The sequence below is a fragment of the Primulina tabacum genome, chromosome 3, assembly GCF_025594145.1.
Source record: "Primulina tabacum isolate GXHZ01 chromosome 3, ASM2559414v2, whole genome shotgun sequence".
Taxonomy (NCBI): Eukaryota; Viridiplantae; Streptophyta; class Magnoliopsida; order Lamiales; family Gesneriaceae; genus Primulina; species Primulina tabacum.
This window is the reverse complement of record NC_134552.1, coordinates 10,320,196-10,331,482: the sequence shown is the minus strand read 5'-3', so window position 1 is coordinate 10,331,482 and position 11,287 is coordinate 10,320,196. Positions and strand designations below refer to the sequence as shown.

At 35.6% G+C, this 11,287-nt stretch overlaps 2 protein-coding genes across 5 annotated transcripts; both read left to right on the top strand.

Moving 5' to 3' along the window:
* Nucleotides 1-2,114: 2,114 nt before the first annotated feature.
* On the top strand, nucleotides 2,115-3,730 carry LOC142540152 (protein ABSCISIC ACID-INSENSITIVE 5). The gene is made up of 4 exons (XM_075646103.1): nucleotides 2,115-2,991; nucleotides 3,073-3,144; nucleotides 3,237-3,266; nucleotides 3,468-3,730. The coding sequence occupies exons 1-4, from the start codon at nucleotides 2,173-2,175 to the stop codon at nucleotides 3,579-3,581; spliced, it is 1,035 nt and encodes a 344-aa protein (XP_075502218.1). The 5' UTR covers nucleotides 2,115-2,172; the 3' UTR covers nucleotides 3,582-3,730.
* A 902-nt stretch (nucleotides 3,731-4,632) lies between these two features.
* On the top strand, nucleotides 4,633-9,983 carry LOC142540151 (cell division protein FtsZ homolog 2-2, chloroplastic-like). Of its 4 annotated transcripts, XM_075646100.1 has the most exons (9): nucleotides 4,633-4,825; nucleotides 5,194-5,923; nucleotides 6,543-6,842; nucleotides 7,373-7,463; nucleotides 8,166-8,290; nucleotides 8,861-8,953; nucleotides 9,262-9,327; nucleotides 9,413-9,572; nucleotides 9,847-9,983. In XM_075646100.1, the coding sequence occupies exons 2-8, from the start codon at nucleotides 5,294-5,296 to the stop codon at nucleotides 9,524-9,526; spliced, it is 1,419 nt and encodes a 472-aa protein (XP_075502215.1). In that variant the 5' UTR covers nucleotides 4,633-4,825; nucleotides 5,194-5,293; the 3' UTR covers nucleotides 9,527-9,572; nucleotides 9,847-9,983. The 4 variants fall into 4 exon arrangements, with proteins under 4 accessions (XP_075502215.1, XP_075502214.1, XP_075502216.1 ...); XM_075646099.1 differs by lacking the exon at nucleotides 9,847-9,983 and having other exon boundaries at nucleotides 9,413-9,746; XM_075646101.1 differs by lacking the exon at nucleotides 9,847-9,983 and having other exon boundaries at nucleotides 5,178-5,923; nucleotides 9,413-9,746.
* The last annotated feature ends 1,304 nt before the right edge of the window (nucleotides 9,984-11,287 follow it).

Below are 11,287 nucleotides of genomic sequence, written 5' to 3'. Positions count from 1 at the left end.
GTTCATCAATAGCCTTCAGTAACTCTCTGACATTATTATGCTGATCGACAGAACCACGCATACCAGCAGAGATTTTGGTCTTTATAAACATTACGCAGAGTCGATTAGATCGCTCCCATTTTTCATAAAGATCAACGTCATCAGGAATGCTGGTTTCAGTAATAGCAGATGGTTCGTCTTTCCGTATAGCATAATCAATATCCATCCACCCCAATTGAAGAAGAATTCTTTCTTTCCAAATTTTATAATAACCGCCCTTTAGATCGGGAATGTCACATTTCATATCAGAAAAAGTCGCAGGTTGCATAACTGCACAAAATAGCATATGTTTAAAATTTTGAGACAATATCATGTTTTACCAATGTAATTCATGTTTTAAAAATCTAGTGACATAAAATTTGCCTGTGGGCTAAAATTTTAATTTAATAAGATTTTTCTGTAACTTTATGATAAAATTATCAAAACGTATTTTCCTTAACTCCTGTGGGTAAATTAAGAAAAATATAATTTGATATTTTAACCTAATTAGTTATATAAATATAATAAAAATCCATGTGGGGTAAAATTTATTATGTTTATATAATTAATTACAATTGATATCCATTATGTGATCCAAATCCACTTAATGCATAATTTTTCATAATTAAGAATGATGTGCCTATTCCTCAATTATTTAAAATTATACGGTTCACTGGACTAAATTTTGGCTTTACTTAATGCTTTATATAATAATTATTTCGCAATCAACACTTTCCAAGAGTGCTCCCAGGAAAGATAGGTAGTGCAAAGACCCTTTAAATACCTAACTCCTAGACAGAGCAACGTCCCTCAGGGAGACCAGTGGCTAGTCAAGGCAGTTTAAACCGATCTATGAAGAACTCCCTCAGATCATGTTTTCTCACGTTACCTTATAATTATTATTCAACTGAATTATCTACATTTATGTGAATCTTTATAAGCCAAAATTTTTCATTAAATAACTTTTATATTCACATTTTTACTTAATATGAACAAAGACATTCCCCACCAGTTTTTCTCTTCAATCAGAGTAGTGATAAAGTGAGGATCACATTTTGGTAAAAATGTGGGCTCCTCATCAGTTTTTCTCTTTTATCAGAGTAATAATAAAGTGAAGATTATTTGTTCATTTGTGAATATCTGAAATATTTTATTTTGTAATATTATATTCACATCTTTACTTAATATGTTCATTTCAAATTATAAACATCTCAATATAATTTAATATGAACATAATGTGAATATTGATGTACCAAAATATTTTTCAATATAATTTGCATTTAAAAAAAAACTTAAAAAATAAATGCAAACATAATATTAAATTTGCATGTACACATCAAACACTTATCCATAATATTTGATATTTTATTTAACATGCAAAAATAATTTTAATTTTGAAATACTAAAATTTATTTCCAAATCAATTTTTTTAATAATTTATTATTATTATTAAAATAATAATAAATCATTGATATTTTGACCAAAGTCTTCAATCCCTTTTATTATTATTTTATTATATAATAATAATAATAATAATTTTGAACCAATTTGCCGACGCATTTTTTTTAAAGATCGGTGAATTGAAGATTTGTTCAACGCGTGGATCTTCTTTCATTTATTATACTGAATGCGTTGTCTGAATAATTATATTCTTGCTTCAAATTCGATTGGTACAATATTCTTCTTCTTTATCTCCACATTGAAATGAAATTTTCGTAAACGTTCGTAGAGAAACTTTCTTCTGTTCCCAAAATTTATTTTGAAAAAACTGAATATTATCAACCAGTCGGCAGTCGCACACTTCATGTTTCTCCTGCCATTGAAAATTTGCTGAAGCTTTCTGATTTTTTTTCGATTGAAACATTCTAAACACTCAAATACTCCTTTAGATGGTGTATTTTCTGTATGAGATTGTGTGTTTAGGGACCTCAATGCCTTCGGTGGTATTTATAGGTACACTCATACCATCACCGAGTGTTTTGGGAGCTCGAGATTCAAACCAAATTTGTATACGCATCTCGATTTTTCAAAATTTGAGGCGTGTACAAATTTTTCAACACGTTTATTTTACGGGTCACAATTTTCTTACAATACTAGCTAACACTGGACGAGTTTCAGAACAGTGTGTGTGAGGGTGGAAAGAATTTCGGGTCTATGAACATGGATGAATTCCTCAATAGCATATGGAATGCTGAAGAGAATCAGGCTCAATCTCAAACTCAAATGACAATGAACGCCGCTAATGCAGTGCAGTTTCCCCATTGCGAAACTAATTTGTCTGCGTATGAGGGCATGGCCAAGCAATCTAGCTTACCAAGACAAGGTTCTCTTAGTATCCCGGAGCCGCTGTGTCGTAAAACGGTGGATGAAGTGTGGTCCGAAATCCACAGAAGTGGAGATGGTCGAAGCCATGCTCAAAATCCGAATCCTGCTCAAAGAGAACGTACATTTGAAGAAATGACGCTGGAAGATTTCTTGGTTCGGGCTGGCATTGTACAACAACAAGATCACCACTCCGCACAGCCACCTTCGTATGGAATGCACCAAAACTGCAACCATCCAGAAATGGGTCCCGATTTTGTTGCTAGGCCTGTGATTGGAACTTATCAGCCGCTTCTGCAGAGTGGCGTCGGAGAGGTGTCTAGTTATTCTAGTGGGGCGAAAAGGGGCAGCATCGGGTACACACAGCAGTCAAGTGCCGGTATTTTTGTTGGTAGAATGGGGAATGGCTGTGGAGTAGGATATGGGCAGGGGCAGGCAGGTATAGGGATTGGATCTCCAGTAAGTCCAGTGTCCTCGGATGGATTGTGCACGAATCAAGTTGATAGTGCTGGTAATCAGTATGGAATGGACGGGGTGAATGGGGGACGAAAGAGGATCGTAGATGGGCCGGTGGAAAGGGTGGTGGAAAGGCGGCAACGAAGGATGATCAAGAATAGAGAATCTGCCGCCCGATCAAGAGCGAGAAAGCAGGTACTTGATCAGTGGCTTAATGATTTCAGACATTAGATGGATATCGATGATTCAAGTTTGATGTATAGATTAAATTGGCAGGCTTATACAGTTGAACTTGAAGCTGAATTGAACCAGTTAAAAGAAGAGAACGAACTCTTGAAACAAGCTTTGGTAATTACTCGGAAAATCACTATCCATCGACATGTCATGATTCAAAAAACTTTTCTACTCAAAACAAGCTTTATTTCTTGATCCTTCTGCAGGCCGAGTTAGAGAGGAAACGGAAACGGCAGGTAAATTTTTTGGTCCACAATCCAAATTCTCTCATGCAACCCACACCCCATATGACAAAAGTCAGGTCACTAAAATTCCCCAAGTGTAAATTTAGACTTGCTAACTAGCCACATGTGTGTCTCCCTCTAAACGTTGTTCTTATATTGGTAGGCATGATGGTAAGTATATAATTTAATTATACGTTAATTCACCTGTTCTAGCGCGAGCCGTGCGACTTTAGATGTGAGGAAGCAAAAGTGAAGAAGCAATACAAGGTTCCAAAAGCCAACGAGAAGTTGAGAACTAGGAGGAGAAGCTTTAGTTGTCCACATTGATCAAACGAGTGGTTGCAGGCCACCACACATTAATTACGATTCCGGCTAAGCTGCAGTCACGTTCCAATCGGTGGGATGATCTGTGATTGGTCTCTTGCCAAAAAAGAAGAAAGAACTGCATTCCAATCGGTTGTAGGATATTGTGTATATATGAAAATGTAATATGCCGATCACTATTTAGACGTTCTCTTGGAATTAATGTATTCTTTTTCTCCTCGTTCATGTAATTGTATCTTTGGGGATACTTTTTCTAAAAAAAAGATGCTATATTCATTGCGGACTCGTCTAAATTGCTCGTCCAATTAAACGGGACAGTGTGCACAACAGGTACATGCTCGTATGGGAAAGATATGTGCATGCCGCTGGTTTTGTAGTGATAATCTTGTGAAAGATATACGAGTTAATATTATCCATATTTATAATGATAAGTAATATTTTTGATATAAAAGATAATTTTTTTATTAATTTGTGGGCGGGTTGGAATTGGAACTTAAAAAAAAATAAGAACTGGATTTTCAAATTAAAAAAATTACATATATACAGTTGAAAAAGTTGGCTGAACAATCCATTTTCGGAAGAATACGAACAAGAATTTGGGCACATGTGAATATTTAAAACACTATTCATGTTTGCAAAAATAATTAAAAAATCATTCATGTATGCGATATTCTAATTTATTATCTAAAATAAGAATACATCTCTTATGATACGGTTTTACGAATCTTTATCTGTGAGACGGGTCAATCCTATCGATATTAATAATAGAAAGTAATATCCTTAGCATAAAAAATAATATTTTTTCGTGGAATACTCAAATAAGAGATCATTCTCACAAAATACGACTCGTGAGATCATCGAACACAAATTTTTGCCCTAAAATAATCAGAAATATTTTTATTTTCATATTATCTTCCTTTCGGTAAAATTAAATTGATTGTATAACGGATAAAAGATTATGGATAAATGTATATTATTTTATATACAAAATTTTTATGGACAAGCAACGCATGTGTTGGTGGCTAATACGTAAATTTATATTAAATTTAGTTTGTCGAAAAGATAGTTTTGTTGAAGTTGACTCGTGTGATTTGTGAACCCTGGAGATCTTTCGTGATTCCTTTTTTTCATCCTCCGCCGGCAATTTGACACCACCATTTGCTAGCGGAAATTCTCCATTTCCTAGATTGCAGCACACGTTTCGATTAAAGTCTTATTTGTCGCTTTGACGCTGCTTGTTGGCTGAGGTGAGCACCTTCATTTTTTGGAGTTTAATTGGTTCTTCTCGCTGTATTTGCTGTTTAATGCTATTTCTGGAACATCTTTTTCTTTTGTGTTTGAAAATTAAGGAGATTGTTACGAGCTTTTTTAAAACCCTTACATTTGGAAGTGCGGAATGGGGTTTTCTCTCTGGGTTTTATTGGCCGCTTTCTGTTTTGTTCTATCTTCGTTTACTATTGCTTTACTTGGCCGTTTATAATTGTGCTCGAGTTAGTCCTGTGATATGCAGTTGTTTTCTCAATATTCAGCTACAACTGTAATGTGTTTCCTCTTTTGCACATTGGCGTTACTTTAAATTGGCAGTCTCATTATTTGGAGATTTAATTAATGACAGATTGTGAGAAGAAAAGTAGGCAAAAAATCGGGATTTAGTTGATTGTATCTGCATATTTTGGGCTGAAACGCGATTCTTCTTGGTTCGTATTTTTTCCGCAATGGTCACGTGCACATCCCCTTACTTCACTCCTCCGAATACTCAAAGGTCGGTAAGGTTGAGGAATTTTCCTGGTCCAAGAATTTCCCCCTTCAAAGTGTTCGAAGAAAAGAATTTATATCCAAGCATTAGTAATAAAGGTGGTTTGAGTTTCCTCCAGCTAAAATGTACCGCAAACTCTCATAGTGTCAATCAGTTTCAGAGCAAGGACTCGTTTCTGAATCTACATCCGGAGATCTCGATGCTTAGGGGTGACACAAACCCTACAATTACAGATCCTAGGCAGGATAGTTTGAGCGGAAGTGTCTCCGAGAGCTTGAAAGATTCATCAAGTTTGAACAGTTATAACGAGGCCAAGATAAAGGTCATCGGCGTTGGAGGTGGTGGCTCAAATGCCGTTAATCGGATGATAGAGAGCTCAATGAAAGGTGTTGAGTTCTGGATCGTTAACACTGATGTCCAAGCGATGAGGATGTCACCTGTCTTTCCTGATAATCGGCTGCAGATTGGTCAGGAGCTGACTAGAGGACTTGGGGCTGGTGGAAACCCTGATATTGGGATGAATGCTGCTACCGAGAGCAAAGAATCTATAGAGGATGCAGTGTATGGATCAGACATGGTCTTTGTTACGGTAAGTTTAGCTTGTCGTCGATAAAATATTAAGCCATTTTGTCTTTAATATTTGTCACTCATAAATACAATCATGTTTAAATGAATAATACCTCGGAGTGCAGCTATTTTTAGCAGCAATAATTTCGGCTATAATAAGCCAGAGCCTTATTCTGAATTTTTTTTATGTCTCAATCATGATTTGATTGGATCCATAGAGATGACTACTCTCTAGAAATACTTGTGATTTTATTTTTGTAACTTTTTTTGCTTATAAAAATCTTAATTTCATATCCTTGTCACTTGTGAAAAGTCTTATTTTAGTTGAAACGTAGCCAACTGGATGCTGTCTAATGCCATCAAGTTGTTTCTATATACCGTTACTTAGATTTATGATTTTTCTTGCCAGTCCACTCACACATATGATGTGCGCAAATGGAATGCCTTTGAATGATTTGAAAGTGAAACCAAGCAATAATCTTTATAGTGGGTTCATTTCCGACTATTGTAGTGTAAAATCTACATTTAATGAAATAATGATGTTTTTGTCTGGGTCAGCATTTAACTGGCAAGAAACTAGTGTTGCGGACATAAATTGTAGCTTTTGGTTTCTTCATTCTCTCATCTTGTGTTATGTGCAGGCTGGAATGGGTGGAGGAACAGGCACTGGTGGAGCTCCTGTGATTGCTGGAATTGCAAAATCAATGGGTATTTTGACTGTTGGTATTGTTACGACTCCATTTGCTTTTGAGGGACGAAGAAGAGCTGTCCAAGCCCAAGAAGGAATTGCGGCTTTGAGAGAAAATGTTGACACGTTAATAGTGATTCCAAATGATAAACTGCTGACTGCTGTTTCTGCATCTACCCCAGTAACAGAAGCATTTAATCTCGCTGATGATATTCTTCGGCAAGGAGTTCGTGGTATCTCTGATATAATTACGGTATGTTCCTGTATAACAAATGTTATTGTTCTAATAATTATGGTTGGTTATATTTTTAATTTCTCCTGATGGGTTTATGTTGTTATTCATGCAACTATTCTTCAGCGGAAAGCTTTTAGTGTTGTTTTTATTTTTATATATGTTTTGAATTGCTTTCTTGTTTGTTAATATTTAACTTCATTACTGAGTGTCTGGAAATCTGGCTATTATTTAGGTTAACTCAAATTTGATTGCAAATTACTATACACCAAAGTGAGGATGAGGTTGGATTCACTTTACGAAGTTACAATTTTTTCTGTTTTTGGAGTCGATCTTAGTAAGTACAGACTACAGAGATTGATGTTGTTTGAATCATGTACACAATCTTCTTAAGTATCATCCATATCTGAAGTTCTAGATGGTGTTGTGTTCGGTTGTGTGTGCATGTTATAAACATGCTTGTTTAGTTTTGTTCTATATTTATCTGGGGAGAATCAGTTGCTTACCACTCCCGTTCGAAGGAAATTAATTGGCAGTGTCATTACTTGCAGATACCTGGGCTAGTGAATGTAGATTTTGCTGATGTGCGAGCTATTATGGCTAATGCAGGCTCTTCATTAATGGGAATAGGAACTGCAACAGGTATTGCAAATAAACCATTTGGTTTCATGCGTTGCTTCCTGGATGAATTTCGATTTCCGTTTTTCCTACGTTCTCGTCATTTGTTAACCAATCTCTTGTGTTTCCTCTTCAAAATAATACCAGATATTTAGCTTTTCGCCCCATTTTTCAAGAATTTCAAGCATGGAGACAGATACTTGTTGCTTCTGACTCTACATATGTATTTTCAACACTTTGAAATATTTTGGGAAATAAAATTAAAATGAGCAATCGCTATGGATATATTATGAGGGACTAATACTTTCTTTGGGGGTTAGATATGTATGCATTTTGCATATATTGGGGCTTTTTCCACCCTAGTAGAGTGCTATATTGGTTATACCCTGGGAGCAAAATGTAAATGTTCTGTAATGAATGGATATTTTCTGTGCTCCTTTATTTTTGGTCCAAACATAAGAGGTGACATGAAAAATCAGAAATCTTATGGAAAATATCTAGTGAGCTTAAAGAAAAAGAAGCCTTTAAATTGCTCACAGGACACAGAGTGACAATCAGTTTCAGAATGTTCCTAAAATATCTTTATAGTTTTATTTATATTAAACATCTTTTTAATTTTCACTATAATGGGTGTGGACAAAAATACAAAATGCACTGTTCTGATGAAAAATCTTTTTTACAAAAACTTTCTACCATATAGTTTAGTCTAAATATTGCCGTGTGCAGGGAAGACCAGGGCCAGAGATGCTGCATTGAATGCAATTCAGTCGCCTTTGCTGGATATCGGGATAGAGAGAGCCACCGGAATTGTGTGGAATATAACTGGTGGCTGTGATCTGACATTGTTTGAGGTGAACTAGGGGCTATTCCCCTCTTTTTTTGGTTTAAACTCGTAGTTTTTATAGTAGTATATTTTTTGTGACATTTGTTTCTATTATTTACATCGTTTAACATCTAGAAGTGTGAATTATTAATTTTAATTGAAATTCACGTCTATTATGGGGAAAAAAGGATCGAGTGAAAACTTTCTGTATTTACTTTACCACGGTTTCCTCTCTGTGATATTGATTGTGTTGCCTTGCTTTCGATCCACTCTTCTTGTCCTCCCATAATTTATTTTCAACTTAGATGTTGATTGAACCATTTCTTCCTTTCAGCTCCCAGCTACAGGGTTTAATGAATTTTAAGGAATCCTTCTGCGATGATTTTTGCATTGTAGCTAGGTCAATAAAAAATAAGCATTTTATTTGTGAGAGAGGGAGGGAGGGAGGGGGACGAGAGATTTTCTTTTGCAATAAAGCCTGCTACGTGTGATATTTATTGTTGATATCGTGTATCTATCTTCTGTATACTTTGTTCTTCATGATTTCTCTCTTATTCATGTTATTCAGAAACTGTGTTTTTTCAACCTGTGACCATAGGTAAACGCGGCAGCAGAGGTCATATACGATCTTGTCGATCCAAGCGCCAACCTAATATTTGGTGCTGTGATAGACCCGTCGCTAAGTGGTCAAGTAAGTTTATCTTTTTAAGATTCCTTTTATTGACAAAACTGACTACAATCGCAACCGCCATTTCTAGCATACATCCTCAAACTTTGTAATAATGCTCATTGAACTCGACATTATAAATTCCTGAAGCTTGAAGTGTTAACACAGGGAAAGAAACTGAGCTGCTTAACAAAATTTCGGACTGGTGAAAGCAATAATATTGCAATGTTAATAGAAACTATGAATTTCTCTCTTCTTTATTAAATACCAGTTCTGAAGCTCATAATATTATGATAAAAGGTTGACCTATATATATATGCTACTGAATTCAGGTCAGTATAACATTGATCGCCACCGGTTTTAAACGTCAAGAGGAAAGCGATGGGAGAAACCTACAGGTATATCATCCATACTTCTAATTATGCTACGCCTGCTCGACTTTTCACTTGATCCTGACAACTTGTTGTACCGTACTAAATACAGGCAAATCAGCTGTCCCAGGCCGAGAACAGACAGCCGTCATCGTTTTTAGATGGCAGAGTGGAGATTCCCGAGTTCCTGAGGAAGAAAGGACGTTCCCGCTATCCCCGAGCTTGAAAACACCCTCAGTCCATTCCACTGTTACATATTTCTTGGCCTTGAAGTAAGTCTTTGACTTGATTGTCATCTGTACAGGTTTTTGGCTTTCATACAAAATATAAATCTCAAGTTTGACAAGCGATGGAGACGTAGGTTTTTTCCTTTTACTAAACATGATAAATCTATGTATTCGAGTCGCAGCACCTAAAAACTATAGTAAGCATAGTAGTTTGCCCTATGAGAGGCCCCGCACAAAATCTTGTGTTACACATAATTTTTATGTTCTCCTAAACACGTGGAAGAAAAATCCTCAAGTGCACTGGGGTGGTTCGATGCAGCTCATATCTTGATCTAAGGACTTCGGAAAGGTAGCTTGGGAAAATAGATCAGAGATTCAGAAGAAGACAAAAAACAAAAGAAAAAAAGGAACAAAAAAGAGAAATGCGGAGGACCGTACGACGTGTGGCCCGTCCTATGTTTGGCTATTAGCCGTGTGACAGGGAACATTCGGAACTCTAAAAAAATTAATTATAGTAAAGTCCAATTAGTTAATTGGGTGAGATTTTTTTAGATATATAAAATCGAAATAAAACAATTTTTAATAATTTTTCTCTACGTATTTTTCATCTTATTTAGAATCATTATTTTTTTTTTTGGCATGGCTTCGCTTTTCTTCTTCTTTTTTTTTTTACTATTGTATTTATTTAAAAATAAAATATATAATTAGATGATAATACTACATTTTACCAGTCAAATGAAATTAAATTAATAAATCAAGCCATGCGCCCCCAGAATCTCAAAACCCCATCCATGAACAATTAATAAATCAGAACAGAAGGCAAAGGCAGTAGCTAACTCACCAACCCCGTCAACCACCACCACTTTCAAACACGCCGACGGATGGCCTTGTGACGACAAGAAACGGAGACGCCGGGGCGGAGGCCGTAGGAGAGTAGTTGCTGCGGGCGAGAGAGGATGAAGAGGCACTGGATGGACGTGGCGGGTTGGGGGCAGGAGGATTTGCTCAAGGATTGGATTGACTGCTCGGATTTTGACTCGAGTTTGGTTGGCAGCAGCATCATGTCGGCGCGAGTAGTGATTAAGGGTAATTTGTGGTAGTTCACTTTTCTTATTATTACAAGTTTTATTGATAACAAATATATATTTGACATGTTGAAGTAGACCTTGAGGTAGCAAAATACATGAACAATGAAATGGATGTACAACTGCATTTCTGATTTATATATATATATATATATAGATTTGATTACAAATTGAATAAATGTTTGTTTTTTTTACTATTAAATTATGTAATCTCTTCCCAACTAATTCAACAATCAACAACTACTCTTTTTGTTACTCCTTTCAAATACATATTTATTTTATTTATATTTCTAATCAAATATATATTGTCTCTCAAGGATATATATGTATTCTTTATTTGGAGAAAAAGGCAATGTTTAATATGAAAAATAACAGAAAATTTACAAAACCCCTTATTTCCAAATAAACTCAATTGTATCGGCAAGTGTTTCTAGAATTGGATGCACGTGTGTGTGTCTATATATATATATATATATATATAGTTTCTAGAATTGGATGCACGTGTGTGTGTCTATATATATATATATATATATCTGTGTGTGTGTGTGTGTGTGTTTCTAGAATTGGATACACGTGTGTGTGTCTCTGTGTGTGTGTATATATATATATGTGTGTGTGTGTGTGTGTGTGTTTTATAGAATTGGATGCACGTTTAGAGTCAAAGATGGAGGCTCT